Below are 17142 nucleotides of genomic sequence, written 5' to 3' on the forward strand. Positions count from 1 at the left end.
ATCCATATTGTACCTCTTCCCCGTCAAGGATTGTGTCCACCGTGTAGCTACTGCACCAACCAGACGACCATGTCTCCGGATACCTCAGCTTTCGCTCCAAGCGCTTGGCGAGCGGCGAGCAGCTCATTCTGCATTTTACATTCGAGGACTCCAGTCGACCAAGCCAAACCGCCAGCGACTCGATCCCCCAATGGAAGACGCCGACAAGCTCAAGCATCTCGGCTACGAGTCGGGCTCAGCCATGATGGCCCACGGCCCGCACGAGCTACACCGCCACATGGCCACCAAGCTCGAGGCGGCCTTGGGGCACAGCATGCCGCAGATGGACATCCGATTCCGGAACCTGTCCCTGAGCGCCGACATCGTCGTGGTCGACGACGACAGCTCCAAGCACGAGCTGCCGACCATCCCGAACGAGCTCAAGAAGGCGTTCGTCGGGCCAAAGAAGCGCACGGTGCGCAAGAAGATCCTCAAGGACGTCAGCGGCGTGTTCAAGCCGGGCAAGCTCACGCTGCTGCTGGGCCAGCCGGGATCGGGCAAGTCGGCCCTGATGAAAATGCTCAGCGGCCGCTTCCCCATCGAGAAGAACATCACGGTGGAGGGCGACGTCACCTTCAACGGCGTCAAGCGCGAGGAGGTCATCCAGACGCTGCCCCAGTTCGTGTCGTACGTGAACCAGCGGGACAAGCACTTCCCGACGCTGACCGTGAAGGAGACGCTCGAGTTCGCGCACAAGTTCTGCGGCGGCGAGCTCATGCGTCGCGGCCAAGAGCTGTTCGCCAAGGGCTCCGACAAGGAGAACCTGGAGGCGCTCGAGGCCACCAAAGCCCACTTCGCACACTATCCGGAGATCGTGGTCCAGCAGCTGGGACTGCAGAACTGCCAGGACACCATCGTCGGCGACGCCATGCTCCGCGGTATTTCAGGTGGTGAACGCAAACGCGTCACGACTGGCGAAATGGAGTTCGGCATGAAGTACGTGTCGCTCATGGACGAGATCAGCACGGGCCTCGACAGTGCCGCCACCTACGATATCATCAACACCCAGCGCAGTGTCGCGCACACTCTGCACAAGAACGTGGTGATCGCGCTGCTCCAGCCGTCCCCAGAGGTGTTTTCGCTGTTCGACGACGTCATGATCCTGAACGAGGGTGAGCTCATGTACCACGGCCCCTGCGACCGCGTTCAAGACTACTTCGATGGCCTGGGCTTCTTTTGCCCGCCTGAGCGTGACATTGCTGACTACCTGCTGGACCTCGGCACTGCTGAGCAGAGTCGCTATGAGGTGCCCAATTTTGCGACCAAGCAGCCTCGCCGCGCCAGCGATTTTGCCGACATGTTCAAGAGGTCGGATATTCACCAGGACATGCTGCGTGACCTGGACGCCCCGTACGCCCCGGAGCTGCTGCAAAATGCCAGCGAAAACATGAAGCCGATGCCCGTGTTCCACCAGTCGTTCGTGGAAAGCACTTTGACGCTGCTGCGCCGCCAGCTCATGATCACGTACCGCAACAAGCCGTTCGTCTTGGGCCGATTGACGATGATCATTGTGATGGGGTTGCTGTACTGCACGACGTTTTACCAGTTCGACCCAACGCAGATGTCGGTCGTCATGGGAGTCATCTTCTCGTCGATTCTGTTCCTGTCAATGGGTCAGTCGTCCCAGATCCCCACGTACATGGCGGAGCGTGACATCTTCTACAAGCAACGTGGCGCCAACTTTTTCCGCACGGCGTCGTACGTGCTGGCCACGTCGGCAAGTCAGATCCCGTTGGCCATCGCCGAGTCGCTCATTTTCGGTACGCTGATCTACTGGGTCTGTGGTTTCGAGGCGAACGCTGCCAAGTTCATCATTTTCGTGGTCGTGCTGTTCCTGATGAACCTAGCGATGGGAATGTGGTTCTTCTTCCTGTCTGCTGTTGGCCCCAACACCAACGTTGTGACGCCTCTGGGTATGGTCTCCACCCTGATCTTCATCATCTTCGCGGGTTTTGTCGTGACGAAGAGCCAAATCCCGGACTACCTGATCTGGGCGCACTGGATCAGCCCCATGAGCTGGAGTCTGCGAGCCCTCGCTATCAACCAGTACCGCTCGAACAGCTTTGACGTGTGCGTTTACGACGGTATCGACTACTGCTCCCAGTATAATGGGCTTACCATGGGAGAGTACTACCTGGGTCTCTTTGGCATCGAGACGGGGAAGGAGTGGGTCGCCTACGGTATCATCTACACGATTGTCATCTACGTGGTCTTCATGTTCCTCTCGTTCCTGGCACTGGAGTTCCTTCGCTACGAAGCTCCTGAAAATGTTGACGTCTCTGAAAAGATGGTCGAAGATGATTCCTACACGCTCGTCAAAACCCCCAAGGGCAAGGACGGTGAGGTTGTCCTCGATCTTCCTGTCGGTGACCGCGAAAAGAACTTCACCCCCGTCACAGTCGCATTCCAAGACCTGCACTACTGGGTCCCTGACCCGCACAACCCGAAGGAGCAGCTTGAGTTGCTTAAGGGTATTAACGGCTACGCTGTCCCCGGCTCCATCACTGCACTCATGGGATCCTCGGGTGCTGGTAAGACGACGCTAATGGACGTGATTGCAGGCCGCAAGACCGGCGGCAAGATTGCTGGCAAAATTCTGCTGAACGGCTACGAGGCCAGCGACTTGGCTATTCGTCGGAGTACCGGCTACTGTGAGCAAATGGACGTGCACTCGGAGGCCGCTACCATTCGTGAGGCTCTGACCTTCAGCTCGTTCCTGCGCCAGGACGCCTCGATCCCGGACTCGAAGAAGTACGACTCGGTGAACGAGTGTATTGAGCTGCTTGGACTTGAGGACATTGCTGACCAGATCATCCGAGGCAGCTCGGTGGAGCAGATGAAGCGTTTGACGATCGGTGTGGAGCTTGCTGCTCAGCCGAGTGTGATTTTCCTGGACGAGCCGACGAGTGGCCTGGACGCTCGCTCCGCTAAGCTCATCATGGACGGAGTCCGCAAGGTTGCTGATTCCGGCCGTACCATTATTTGTACGATTCACCAGCCGTCGTCGGAGGTGTTCTACCTGTTCGACAGCCTGCTGCTGCTGAAGCGTGGTGGCGAGACTGTATTTTTCGGAGACCTGGGCCAAAACTGCCGCAACCTCATCGACTACTTCGAAAACATCCCTGGTGTGGTGCCGCTGCCGAAGGGCTACAACCCTGCGACGTGGATGCTGGAGTGCATTGGCGCCGGTGTCAGCAATGGTGCCGCCAACCAGACCAATTTCGTGGAGTGCTTCCAGAGCAGCCCGTATAACCAGCAACTGCAAGCGAACATGGCCAAGGAAGGCATCACGGTGCCGTCCCCGGACCTGCCCGAGATGGTGTTTGGTAAAAAGCGTGCCGCCAACTCGGTGACGCAGATGAAGTTCGTGGTGTGGCGCTACATTCAGATGTACTGGCGCACGCCGGCGTACAACCTCACTCGCATGTACCTGGCCGTCTTCCTGGCGCTGCTATTCGGTCTTATTTTCGTTGACGCCGACTACGCTTCGTACTCGGGCCTGAACTCGGGTGTGGGTATGGTTTTCATGGCCGCTCTGTTCAACTCGATGATGGCATTCCAGAGTGTGCTGCCGCTTTCGTGCTCAGAGCGCGCCTCGTTCTACCGGGAGCGTGCCTCGCAAACGTACAATGCGTTCTGGTACTTCGTGGGATCGAGTCTGGCTGAGATCCCCTACTGCTTCGCCAGCTCACTGCTCTTCACGGTGGTGTTCTACTGGTTCGTGGGTTTCCAGGGCTTCTTCGCGGCGGTGCTCTTCTGGCTCATCCTGTCGCTCACGATCCTCATGCAGGTGTACATGGGCATGATGTTCGCGTACGCTCTGCCGAGCGAGGAGGTGGCCGCGATTATCGGCGTGCTCATCAACTCCGTCTTCATCCTCTTCATGGGCTTCAGTCCGCCGGCGTACGCCATCCCGTCGGGCTACAAGTGGCTCTACACCATCTCGCCGCTCAAGTTCCCCATGTCCGTCATGGTAGCGGTGGTGTTCGCCGACTGCGACGAGCTTCCGACCTGGAACGAGACCACCCAGTCGTACGAGAATGTCGGCTCGAACCTTGGCTGCCAGCCCATGGCGAATGCGCCCGCCGACATCGGCCACATTACCATCAAGGAGTACACCGAGGAGTACTTCGGCATGAAGCACGACACCATCGCGCGCAACTTCGGCGTCGTGATCGGCTGCCTCGTGCTCTTCCGTATCCTGGGCCTGCTGGCGCTTCGCTTCGTCAACCACCAGAAGAGATAAACAATGACGTACTAGACGTCAAAGCGGTACAATACACTATCATTTGAGTTTTCAAAGAGAACATGCCCATTTGCAACGAACCAACATGTCATATCGAATTATCTACTACATAGCAGTATGTATCTACGCGTTGTTGCTAGCATTCCTTGTGTTTGCTTGCTTTCTTGTCTACTTCTTCTGGTGGTTGATGAAACGCAGCGCCAGCGCAGCCCAGATGCGGAACAGCACAATGATGCCGATCAAAATGCCGAAGTTGCGAGGGATCTTATCGTGCACAAAACCAAAGTACTCTTCCGTGTACTCTTTGATGGTGATGTGGCCCACAGTCTCCGGGGCATCCGCCATGGGCTGGCAGCCAAGCTGAGAACCAACGTTTTCGTATGACTGAGTGGCCTCGTTCCAAGTCGGGAGTTCATCACAGTCGGCAAACACCAAGGAGATCAGGATTGACATCGGAAACTTGACAGGGCAGATGTCGTACAACCACGTGTAGCCAGACGGAATAGCGTAGGCTGGGGGACTGAAGCCGACGAACATCATGACGATCGAGTTGAACAGCACGCCGATGATCTGAGCAACCTCCTCGGACGGCATGGCGTAGGCGAAGAACTGACCCAAATACACCTGCATCACGACCAGCAAGGACACACCGAGCCAGAAGAGGATGAACGTCTCAAATCCGGAGAAACCAACCATGAAGAAGAAGATGATCACGAAGAGCAGCGAACTGATGAAGCAGTACGGAAGCTCGGCCAACGTTGACGCGATAAAGTACCAGAACGCATTGTATGCCTGCGAAGCACGCTCTCGGTAAAATGACTCGCGTTCGGCGCACGTCAGCGGCATTACGCTCTGGAACACAGCCATCGAGTTGAAGAGTGACGACATGAAGACCATACCGACACCCGAGTTCAAGCCCGAATACGACGCGTAGCTGTCATTGCTGACGAAAATGAGCCCAAAGAGCAGGCCCAAGAAAACTGCGAGGTACATCCGCGTCAAACTGTAGCTCGGCGTGCGCCAGTACATCTGGAAGAATCTCCACACCACGAATTTCATCTGGGTCATCGAGCTGGCAGCTCGCTTCTTGCCAAACATAACCTCCGGAAGATCGGGCGAGGGTGTCGTGATACCTTCCTTGGCCATATTGGACACGAGCAACTGGTTGTACGGACTGTTCTTGAAGTAGTTCACAAAGTCCATCGAGTCTTGCGATCCATGACCCACACCAGCACCAATGCACTCCAGCATCCACGTCGCCGGGTTGTAGCCCTTCGGAAGTGGAGCCACGCCCGGGATGTTTTCGAAGTAGTCGATCAAGTTGCGGCAGTCCTCACCCAGGTCACCGTAGAAAGCGGTCTGGCCACCGCGCTGCAGCAGCAACAGTCTGTCGAACAGGTAGAACACCTCAGCCGAAGGCTGGTGAATCGTACAAATAATGGTACGGCCGGAGTCGGCCACTTTGCGAACGCCGTCCATGGTGATTTTGGCTGAGCGAGCGTCCAAACCACTCGTCGGCTCGTCCAGGAAAATCACACTCGGTTGAGAAGCGAGCTCCACGCCGATCGTCAATCTCTTCATCTGCTCCACCGAGCTACCGCGGATGATCATGTCAGCGATGTCTTCCATCCCCAGCATTTCAATGCATTCATTCACCGAATCGTATTTCTTGGAGTCCGGGATCGAGGCGTCCTGGCGCAAGAACGAGCTGAAAGTCAAGGCTTCACGGAAAGTAGCAGCTTCGGAGTGCACGTCCATTTGCTCGCAGTACCCAGTGCTTCGACGAATAGCCAAGTCGCTGGCCTCGTAGCCGTTCAGCATAATCTTGCCCGTGATCTTGCCGCCGGTCTTGCGGCCAGCAATCACGTCCATCAGCGTCGTCTTTCCAGCACCAGTGGAGCCCATCAAAGCTGTAATAGACCCGGGGACAGCGTAGCCGTTGATTCCCTTGAGCAGCTCGAGTTGTTCCTTCGGGTTGTGTGGATCGGGGACCCAGTAGTGGAGATCCTGGAACGCCACCGTGACTGGCACAAAATTCCTCTCACGAGTTTCGACAGGTAACTCGACAATTACATCACCCTTGAAAGTTGCAGCCTTCGGGGTCTCGGTGAGGAAGTAGGAGTTGTTCGCGTCTTCAACAGGCTTGACTGACACATCAACGGTTTCTGGGGTTTCGTAGCGGACGTATTCCATCGCCAAATACGACAGGAACATGAAGAAGACGTAAATCGCCAGCAGATAAATGATGCCGTACGCAACCCACTCCTTCTGAGTCGCGATATCGAATAAATTCAGGTAGTATTCGCCCATGTTCAGTCCGTACTTCGCGCAGTAGTCCACACCGCCGTACACGCACACATCGAATTTACTTGAGCGGTACTCGTTGATGGCTAATGCCTTGAGAGCCCAAGCAATAGGACTGATCCAATGCGCCCAGATAAGGTAGTCCGGGATTTGGCTTCTGGTCACGACAAAACCCGCGAAAATGATGAAGCAAAGTACCGAAACCATGCCGACGGGCATCACAACATTCGCATTCGGGCAAATTCCAGCGAGGAAGGAGAACCACATGCCCATAGCCAAGTTCGCCACAAAAAGCACGATCTCGAAGATGACAAATAGCTTTGCCTCAGAGGCGAAACCACAGACCCAGTACACGATTGAACCGAAGATAATCGTCTCTGCGAATGCCAACGGAATTTGGCTCACCGTCGTGGCCAGCACATACGACCCGGTTCGGAAGAAATTGGCTCGGCGGTGCTTGTAGAAAATGTCTCGTCCAGCGATGTAGACCGGAATCTGTGAGCCTTGGCCCAGTGATAGGAACATGACGGTGGCGAACATGACTCCCATGACAACAGAGATCTGCGTCGGGTCAAACTAGTAGAAGATGGAGCAATAGAGCAGCCCCATGATGATCACCATCATCAGTCTTCCCATCACGAAGGCCTTGTTGCGGTACGTGATCATTAGTGCCCGTCTTTGGAGGGCCCAGACGCTTGCCAGTACGGACTGGTGGAACGCGGGCATCGGCTCGATGATGTCCTTCACACTCGCAACCAGCCTGGGATCGTAGGGACCTTCCACCGCGCTTACCATAGCCTGGTAGATGGGCGACAACCGGAAACTTTCACCAAATTCATTTGGCATGCGCGGTTGCTTCGTCGGATGAGGGACTTCGTAGCGGTGCTGCTGCTTCGTGCCCAGATCCAGCAGGTAGTCAGCGATGTCACGTCCTGGAGGACACTTGAAACCCAGCGTCTCGAAGTGTGCCTCCACTTTATCGCAAGGTCCATGGTACATGAGTTCACCCTCGTTCAAGATCATCACATCGTCGAACAGGGCGAAAATTTCTGGTGAGGGCTGAAGCAGGGCGATCACCACCGTCTTGCGGAGCCTGTGGGCCACACTGCGCTGGGTGTTGATAATGTCAAACGTAGCAGCACTGTCGAGACCCGTGCTGATCTCATCCATGAGCGACACGTACTTCATGCCGAACTCCATTTCGCCAGTCGTGACACGCTTGCGTTTACCCCCCGACACACCACGAAGCATGTTGTCGCCCACGATGGTGTCCTGGCAGATCTGCAGCCCCAACTGCTCAATTACGACATCCGGGTAGTGCGCGAAAATCGCCTTCGCCGCCTCAAGAGCTTCCGGCTGCTTGTGTTGGGACCCCATGTCCAGCATGCCCTTGCCTTGCTTGATCAAGTCACCCCCGCAGAACTTGCTTGCAAACTCCAGTGTCTCTTTTACAGTAATGATAGGGAAGTGCTTGTCGCGCTGGTTCACGTACGACACGAACTGCGGCAGCTTGTCCACGACCTGCTCTCTCGATACACCGTTGAACGTGACATCGCCTTCCATCGTGATGTTCTTGGTCATGGGGAAGCGGCCGCTGAGGATCTTCATCAGGGCGGACTTGCCCGACCCGGGCTGGCCCAGCAGCAGCGTGATCTTGCCCGGAGTGAAGCGGCTGCTCACGTTCTTCAAAATCTCCTTGCGCACCGTGAGCTTCTTGGGGCCCATGAGCGTCTTCTTGAGCTCGTTCGGGATGGTGGGCAGCTCGTACTTGGTGGCGTGGTCGTCGGCCACGACGATGTCGGCGGACAGCGACAGGTTGCTGTAGCGCACCTCCATCTCCGGCAGTGGACGACCCATTGCCGCTTGGATCTTGGTGGCCATGAGGTCGTGCAGGGCCTGCGGGCCCTCGGCCATTAGCGTCTTGCCAGACTCGTAGCTGAGCTCGGACCTGTGGGCGCCCAAGGAGGTAGACGAATCCGTGTCGTTCATGGCGGATTTTCCCTGGTAGAGTGACTTGGTGAGTCGGAGGCAGGAAATTCCAGAATGACGACTGCTGGGATCAATGTGCAGGTTGCGCTGGTAGGACCTAGTGGCCGTGCAGGGCTGGCTGTATACGGCGTGGGGTGCTGCATGGGTCAAAGGTACTTGCGGTAAGTATAAAGGCGACATAGACCACGAACGCGTTGAAGTGGCACGACTAGCACAATCATCGCTCGCCCTAAACAAATTCGTGTAAGTACGATGTGATACAAACACAAGTATTTCGGATAAGTACGAGTGCGCATTGAGCCCAAAATAATCCATTTTGGGGTCCCGGTGCACCGAGCGAACCCAATTCAAGCGTCTCGGAGCGCAAACCTGCCGAGCCCGAGCGACATCGAGCGAGTTAATCTTGCCTTGAGAGTAGGAAAACGGCCCCGTGGTACAACACCCTCCCACCCGCGAGACAGATCAAGCAACCGGCATCCAAAGTGCTATATAGCTTTACCTGGCGATTGTGCTTTCGGGTGACCCTGCGACAGCGGTTGTATTCCACAGACCCGATCCCTTTGTACAGCTGCAGTGGTTGATACTTTCTTCACTGGGGTGTTCGATCTCTCGCGTTCAAACTTTATTGAGATGGATCCGCAACGGCAACGAACATGTATTCATTCATTTTCCAAAAAAGCTATCTACACGCTGCCGATTTATTTCTTCTGGTGGTTGATGAAGCGCAACGCCAACGCGGCCCAAATTCGGAACAGCACGATGATGCCGATCGTGATGCCGAAGTTGCGGGCGATCTGGTGGTGCTTCATGCCAAAGTACTGCTCCGTGTACTCCTTGATCGTGATGTGGCCCACGGTCTCCGGAGCATCTGCCATCGGCTGGCAACCGAGCGCAGAGCCCACGTTCTCGTACGACTGCGTCGTCTCGTTCCAGGTCGGCAGCTCGTCGCAGTCGGCGAACACCAGCGCGACGAGGTTGGCGATGGCGAACTTGAACGGGCAAATGTCGTACAGCCACGTGTAGCCCGACGGGATCGCGTACGCCGGGGGGCTGAAGCCGATGAACATCATGAAGATCGAGTTGAACAGGATGCCGATGATTTGGGCGACTTCTTCCGACGGCATGGCGTACGCGAAGAACTGGCCCAAGTAGACAAACATCAGCACCAGCAGAGACGACTCGAGCCAGTACACCACCGCCGTCCAGAATCCAGTGAAGCCCACGAACCAGTAGAAGATGGCGGTGAACAGGAGCGAGCTGACGAAGCAGTACGGGATCTCAGCCAGCGTCGAGGCAATGAAGTACCAGAACGCATTGTATGTCTGCGAAGCGCGCTCACGGTAGAAAGACTGACGCTCGGCGCAGGTCAGCGGCATCACGCTCTGGAACACGGCCATCGAGTTGAAGAACGCAGACATGAAAACCATACCAACACCCGAATTCAGGCCCGAGTACGACGCGTAGTCGTTGTTGCTGACGAAAATGAGGCCAAACAGGATCGCCAAGAAAATGGCCAGGTACATGCGCGTGAGGTTGTAGCTCGGCGTGCGCCAGTACATCTGGAAGAATCTCCACACCACGAACTTCATCTGCGTCATCGAGTTAGCGGCACGCTTCTTGCCGAAGACGATCTCAGGGAGGTCTGGAGACGGGGTAGCGATGCCTTCCTTCGCCATCGCGGTCTCCAGTTGCTGGTTGTACGGACTATTCTTGAAGTAGCTAACGAAGTCCATCGAGTCCTTAGATCCGTGGCCCACACCAGCACCAATGCACTCCAGCATCCACGTCGCCGGGTTGTAGCCGATAGGAAGCGGAGCCACACCCGGGATGTTTTCGAAGTAGTCGATCAAGTTGCGGCAGTCCTCACCCAGATCACCATAGAAAGCGGTCTGGCCACCACGCTGCAGCAGCAACAGTCTGTCGAACAGGTAGAACACCTCAGCCGAAGGCTGGTGGATTGTACAAATAATGGTACGACCGGAGTCAGCCACTTTGCGAACGCCGTCCATGATGATCTTGGCTGAGCGAGCGTCCAAACCACTCGTCGGCTCGTCCAGGAAAATCACACTCGGTTGAGCAGCAAGCTCCACACCGATCGTCAATCGCTTCATCTGCTCCACGGAGCTACCGCGAATGATCTGGTCAGCGATGTCCTCAAGTCCGAGCAACTCAATGCACTCGTCGACCGAGTCGTACTTCTTGGCGTCCGAGATCGACGCATCCTGGCGCAGAAATGAGCTGAAGGTCAGGGCCTCGCGAATGGTAGCGGCCTCCGAGTGGATATCCATTTGCTCACAGTATCCTGTACTGCGGCGAATTGCGAGGTCGGTCGCCTCGTAGCCGTTCAGCATAATCTTGCCCGTGATCTTACCGCCGGTCTTGCGGCCAGCGATCACGTCCATCAGCGTCGTTTTACCAGCACCAGTGGAGCCCATGAGTGCCGTGATGGAACCAGGAACAGCGTAGCCGTTGATGCCCTTGAGCAACTCGAGTTGTTCCCTCGGGTTATGCGGATCGGGCACCCAGTAGTGCAGGTCTTGGAAGGCAACCGTCACCGGAACGAAGTTCTTCTCACGAGCGTGAACGGGAAGATCAATGACTGCGTTGCCATCGCGCTTCGCGGCCTTCGGCGTTTCGGTGAGGACGTACGAGTTGTCGTCTTCGCCAGACTGGACCGACACGTCGACATTGTCAGGGGTTTCGTACCGGATGTACTCCATCGCCAAGTACGACAGGAACATGAAGAAGACGTACACGGCCAGCAGGTAGATGATAGCGTACACGACCCACTCCTTCTCCGTGGCCATACCGAAGAGGTTCAGGTAGTACTCGCCCATGTTGAGTCCATCGTACTTCGCGCAGTAGTCCACCCCGTCGTACACGCACACATCGAAGTCGCTGGATCGGTACTGGTTGATCGCCAGCGCCTTGAGAGCCCAAGCAATAGGACTAATCCAATGCGCCCAGATGAGGTAGTCCGGGATGTGGCTCTTGGTCACGATGAAGCCAGCGAAGATGATGAACACGAGGATCGAGGTCATGCCCACCGGCATCACCACGTTCGCGTCGGGTAACGCGCCAGCGAGGAAGAAGAACCACATGCCCATAGCCAGGTTCGACACGAACAAGACAACCTCGAAGATGATGAACAGCTTCACCTCGGATGCAAACCCGCAGATCCAGTACACGATCGAGCCGAAGATGATGGTTTCAGCTAGCGCCAACGGGATCTGACTCACGGTCGTCGCCAGAACATAGGACCCCGTTCGGAAGAAGTTGGCGCGGCGGTGCTTGTAGAAAATGTCACGCCCGGCGATGTAGACCGGGATCATCGATCCCTGGCCCAGGGAGAGGAACATGACGGTGGCGAAAATCACTCCCATGACCACGGAGATCTGCGTCGGGTCGAACTGGTAGAAGATGGAGCAGTAGAGCAAGCCCATGATGATCACCATCATCAGTCTTCCCATCACGAAGGCCTTGTTGCGGTAAGTGATGAGCAACGCTCGCCACTGAAGCGCCAACACACTGGCGAACACCGACTGGTGGAAGGTTGGCACGGGGTCGATGATGTCCTTCACACTCGCCACCAGCTTCGGGTCGTACGGTGCCTCCAGCGCTGCCAGCGTGTTGTGGTAGATCCGAGACTGTGCGAAGCAGTCCGCGAACTCCTTCGGGCTGCGAGGCTGCTTCGTCGGGTGGGAAACCTCGTAGCGGTGCTGCTGCTTCGTTCCCAAGTCCAGCAGGTAATCGGCGATATCGCGTCCAGGAGGACACTTGAAACCCAGCGTCTCGAAGTATTCCTCCACCTGGCTGCAGGGCCCGTGGTACATGACCTCACCCTCGTTCAGGATCATGACGTCGTCAAACAGCGAAAACACCTCCGGGGAAGGCTGGAGCAGCGCGATCACCACCGTCTTGCGGAGCCTGTGGGCCACACTGCGCTGGGTGTTGATGATATCGTAGGTGGCGGCACTGTCGAGACCCGTGCTGATCTCGTCCATGAGCGACACGTACTTCATGCCGAACTCCATTTCGCCAGTCGTGACGCGTTTGCGTTCACCTCCGGACACACCGCGCAGCATGTTGTCGCCCACGACAGTGTCCTGGCAGATCTGCAGTCCGAGCTGCTGGATCACGACGTCGGGGTAGTGCGCGAAGATGGTCTTGGTGGCTTCGAGCGCCTCCAGGTCGCTGGCGTGCTGCGCACCCATGTCCAGCATGCCCTTGCCCTGCTCCAGCAGCTTGCCACCGCAGAACGTGTGGGCGAACTCGAGCGTCTCCTTCACGGTCAGCGTCGGGAAGTGCTTGTCGCGCTGGTTCACGTACGACACGAACTGCGGCAGCTTGTCCACGATCTGCGGGTGCGCCACGCTGTTGAACGAGACGTCGCCCTCCATGGTGATGTTCCTAGCCATGGGGAAGCGGCCGCTGAGGACCTTCATGAGAGCCGACTTGCCCGACCCGGGCTGGCCCAGCAGCAGCGTGATCTTGCCCGGCGCGAAGCGGCCGCTCACGTTCTTCAAAATCTCCTTGCGCACCGTGAGCTTCTTGGGGCCCATGAGCGTCTTCTTGAGCTCGTTCGGGATGGTGGGCAGCTCGTACTTGGTGGCGTGGTCGTCGGCCACGACGATGTCGGCGGACAGCGACAGGTTGCTGAAGCGCACCTCCATCTCCGGCAGCGCGCGGCCCGTGGCGGCCGGGATCTTGGCGGCCATGAGGTCGTGCAGGGCCTGCGGGCCCTCGGCCATGAGCGTCTTGCCCGACTCGAAGCTGAGCTGAGGACCCTCGACGGCGGGCGGGTCCATGTCGGCAGCGGAGTTCATGGTCTCGACTGACCTCGATGCAAGACAGGGAATTCCAGAATGGATGGAGCTGCTCGGGCACTCATGAGGGCTCGAGTGGCGCGTTGCGCGTCGGCTGCAAAGATGGCGGTACATGTCCACGTTGAAGTGGTCCGCGCAGAGACGGGGCGCGCCATCATCAGGTCCCAAAGTAACGTTTTGAGGGTGTCCGATTTAGGGGATATTAGGAATTTTGATATTTATGAAAAATTGTATAGATAAGTGAAGATTTCCACTGAGTTGCCACATGCTTACGATCGGCTAGATTGGGCGGCGACCCAAAATAAGCGCGATGTTGATGGCAGCGGTACACTGTGCCCTGTGACTAAAGGCGTCAACGAAGGCATCAACGATCAGGGATCAATCCAGTCGACCACCACCTCATCGACAAGTTGTCGGGTGTCAATGACGACCAGCATTCCCGCTGCGAGGCACTGCTTGGTTGGGAGCACACCTCGGCATTGCACCTCTGTAGGTGATAGGATTCAGGCGGGCTTGGAGCCTCGCCTGTAAACAGCCGATACTTGCCCCGAGTCGATTCATCTTCTCGTCTACATAGAATTTACTCCGTGTTCAGAATCGCTGAAGGTCCGACCGTGGCCCACGTTAAACGGCGTGGGAGAGCTTCAAGGCGTGGAATCGCGTCCTAGATCTCCTGAAATGCATTTTCCCACCTCAAGACCACTGTCTTCCATTCGCTACATACATGTAGATGAACACCTTGCGACAGGTTGCTCGCGTGGTTGCAGTTGCCTGCACACTACTAGTATAACTCTATAGAGCTCCCCACATGGGTGCAAAGCCAACGATTCTGCGGGAGTCGTGTCGAGAGCTTTGGTGCAGCTGACGGTCACCGTACAGAAAGTTGTGCAGTTCATTTCCGTTGAGATATGTTAGCGGGATCGTGGGCGGTATTCAACAATATTACACATGTATACCACGACGATATCAAAGTATTCCGCGAATGCGCCAAGCTCACAGTAAAAAAGCGCTGGTATATGATTCCAATCGATGTCATGTTACTGCTAGCTTGATTTCCTAATTCAGCCGCAGGGCAAAATACCGTGCTCGGTTGAAAGTGCGAGCAGTATACTTCAGTATTACTCCTATATTTCACTTCAAAAAATGATGCAACCCCAGTGGTCAACCGTGAGGTGAAGTCGAGCGTCCATTTTAATATGCTACAAACTAGCACTGAGAGCCCGCCTTAGTCTTGCAGGCAATACTCAGCTCAGCGTGTGCAGTTTTAAATTCATGCCTCCAGAAATGACTGTGTAAGCCCAATCGTAGTAGGATGCGACGGTAATAAGTAGTGTGGTGCTCCAATAATCTACCCATAATGTGTCAGGTGCCAGCTCAACAACCCTTCCACGAAAAGCAAAACATCCTCATATCCGTACCTGGTGTCGGAACTCGCCTGGCATCGTTGTCTCCTCAACCATCACGAGGCCGTCGTTCGGGTAATTGTGCTGGTTAAATGGGTTCAAACACAGTTTCCCAGCCAGCACCAGCGGGTAACACCTGCGTGGAAGTTTTCCGAGCCGCTCATCCAGCTCTTCAGCGGATAAAGTCGCCAGCTCCTCCGCTGCTACACCGCCATAACCTGCTACACCGATACGCTTCTTCATTGCCGCGTGGTACCGAATCCTGTAACACACAGAAAACAATGAGTTCTCCTGCAAATCAACCACCAAAAAGCTACCCGCTCCCACGACTTTACCCTCGATTGGGTGGCGCCAGCATCACCACTTTGGACTTGGTGTAGTTCCAGTCCACCGATCGGAACGCTTCCTGTCAGCAGCAACACAGCAACAATTTTATGTCTAAAAATCTGCAGTGGTGCCCCGTTTAAAGTGTAATACATGCACTCTATTGTAGTTACCCGCAGCACCAGCGCGCCGTATCCGTGCGTCACGAAGTTCACAGCCTCGTCCGTCGTGTGCGGCTTCTGGCTCCTCAGGAACGCCGCCAGCTCTGCACGAATATCACAGCAGCCCGCACGAAATCAATCAGCGCCCAGCTCTCCGCTGCCAACGTTGCAACAAGCCCCGCAACCTTTGCCGGAGCTGGCGAGGTCCTGCGAGCGCGGCCGGAAGCGGAAGGGCTGCACGTCGAAGCCCCGCGCAGCGTGCAGGTACAGCTCCAGCGGCCGCAGCGGCAGCGAGCCGCCATACAGGTCGTGCACGGTCACCAGCACGCCCCGCGCCAGCACGGCGCCGCGCCGGTCGAGCGCCGCGCTCGCCATATTGACACACGCGAAAATAGTATTGAAAAATGTGAATCATCGACGGAATGTCCCCCCATTATTGTTATTGCTCCCTTATTGCAATTGCCCCCATTTTCCCTTTCCCCATAATTTTCTCCATGTCTAATTATTGCTCAATAATTGCTTTTTGGTCCATTATTGCGCAGGAAGGGCTCGGACGACCATGAACGCGACGGCCCCGGGCGCGCAGAGCGTGCACGGCGTGAACCCGCAGACGCTGGTGGAGAAGATCATGCGCAACCGCGTGTACGCCAGCGTGTACTGGAAGGAGCAGTGCTTCGGGCTCACGGCCGAGACGCTGGTGGACAAGGCCGTGGAGCTGGCCGAGTTCGGCGGCACGTTCGGCGGCAACCAGCAGCCCACGCGCTTCCTGTGCCTGCTGCTCAAGATGCTGCAGCTGCAGCCGGAGCTGGAGGTGGTGCGCCAGTTCATCGAGAACGACGACTACAAGTACGTGACGGTGCTGGGCGCCGTGTACCTGCGGCTCGTGGGCAGGCCGCGCGACGTGTACGAGCTGCTGGAGCCGCTGCTGAGCGACTACCGCAAGATCCGCAGGCGCAACGTCATCGGCTGGGAGCTCACGCACGTGGACGAGATCGCGGACGCGCTGCTGAACGAGGAGTACTACATCGACCTGGCGCTGCCGCGCCTCGTGGACAGAGAGCTGCTCGAGCGCAACGAGGGCCTGCCGCCGCGCAGGAGCCCGCTCGAGGACGAGCTGGACGCGGCCGGCGACAGCAGCGACAGTAGTGATAGCGACAGCGAAGAGGAGAAGAAGTGACGGAAGATGGTACATGTACTTGTGTCGTCGAAGTGGGGTTTTGGTATTGTTGCGTTGTATTATGTGTAGCAACGGACAATTGGGTGGGTGAAATGGCTCACACGGCTCCAGATTTGTCGTCTTGCTGCTGAACACGCTGAGTACTGTGGCGTCGAAGCCAATTAAAATGATTCCAGCGTATATGCTCGTGCACCCAACGTTCGTTTGTCAGCTGTGAGCGAAAGCTACCAAAGACACCGACGATCATTCGAGTGAAGAAACAGAGAAAACGGAGGAGTTGCTAGGGCCTGGTGACACTTGTTGAGCTTAGGGATACTTTGCATGCCTCTGGGAATGCCTCTAGCTTGACTGAATGCTGCACAGCTACGCCAGTGTTCGTCGTTATCATTCGCTGAGGCAGTATCGTTTCGAAACGCAGCGTATAGATCACCGATCATGACCAAGGAGAAATATCTCCAAATGTGGTGAGCGTGTTGCTACATTTTACTCGAATCGGTGTCCGACACTGGTGCTGTGAGCTTCGAGCAACATGTACACAGCTCTCACGAAGACACACTGGACAAAGCTTGCAAGCAAATGGAAGTAGGCCAGGCGGGTAGAACTTTACTTCCTCTCCAGCAGTAGTCAAGAGCACCAAGCCGGCCTTGTCTTTCTAACGCCCGCTGTCGTTGGA

General features: G+C 56.4%; 5 protein-coding genes across 6 annotated transcripts; 2 read left to right on the top strand and 3 right to left on the bottom strand.

The window, feature by feature from the left end:
• Nucleotides 1-190: 190 nt before the first annotated feature.
• Nucleotides 191-4285, top strand: IUM83_01170 (ATP-binding Cassette (ABC) Superfamily; the record flags this gene model as incomplete). Its single annotated transcript, XM_067925004.1, has 2 exons — nucleotides 191-2378; nucleotides 2451-4285. 2 exons carry the CDS (start codon nucleotides 191-193, stop codon nucleotides 4283-4285), a joined length of 4023 nt encoding a protein of 1340 aa, XP_067797277.1.
• A 168-nt stretch (nucleotides 4286-4453) lies between these two features.
• Nucleotides 4454-7138, bottom strand: IUM83_01171 (pleiotropic drug resistance protein ABC superfamily; the record flags this gene model as incomplete). Its single annotated transcript, XM_067925005.1, has 1 exon — nucleotides 4454-7138. One exon carries the CDS (start codon nucleotides 7136-7138, stop codon nucleotides 4454-4456), a length of 2685 nt encoding a protein of 894 aa, XP_067797276.1.
• Nucleotides 7139-9276: 2138 nt separating this feature from the next.
• Nucleotides 9277-13404, bottom strand: IUM83_01172 (pleiotropic drug resistance protein ABC superfamily; the record flags this gene model as incomplete). 2 transcript variants are annotated; one of them, XM_067925007.1, is made up of 3 exons in its annotated part: nucleotides 10686-10689; nucleotides 10775-11527; nucleotides 11750-13404. In XM_067925007.1, the coding sequence occupies 3 exons, from the start codon at nucleotides 13402-13404 to the stop codon at nucleotides 10686-10688; spliced, it is 2412 nt and encodes an 803-aa protein (XP_067797457.1). The 2 variants fall into 2 exon arrangements, with proteins under 2 accessions (XP_067797456.1, XP_067797457.1); XM_067925006.1 differs by having other exon boundaries at nucleotides 9277-13404.
• A 1270-nt stretch (nucleotides 13405-14674) lies between these two features.
• Nucleotides 14675-15667, bottom strand: IUM83_01173 (uncharacterized protein; the record flags this gene model as incomplete). Its single annotated transcript, XM_067925008.1, has 5 exons — nucleotides 14675-14752; nucleotides 14823-15069; nucleotides 15143-15213; nucleotides 15305-15396; nucleotides 15478-15667. 5 exons carry the CDS (start codon nucleotides 15665-15667, stop codon nucleotides 14675-14677), a joined length of 678 nt encoding a protein of 225 aa, XP_067797181.1.
• Nucleotides 15668-15851: 184 nt separating this feature from the next.
• On the top strand, nucleotides 15852-16469 carry IUM83_01174 (Pre-mRNA-splicing factor 38A; the record flags this gene model as incomplete). Its single annotated transcript, XM_067925009.1, has 1 exon — nucleotides 15852-16469. One exon carries the CDS (start codon nucleotides 15852-15854, stop codon nucleotides 16467-16469), a length of 618 nt encoding a protein of 205 aa, XP_067797215.1.
• Nucleotides 16470-17142: the final 673 nt, after the last annotated feature.

The sequence above is a fragment of the Phytophthora cinnamomi genome (genome assembly GCF_018691715.1).
Source record: "Phytophthora cinnamomi strain GKB4 chromosome Unknown Contig14, whole genome shotgun sequence".
Classification (NCBI taxonomy): Eukaryota; Oomycota; class Peronosporomycetes; order Peronosporales; family Peronosporaceae; genus Phytophthora; species Phytophthora cinnamomi.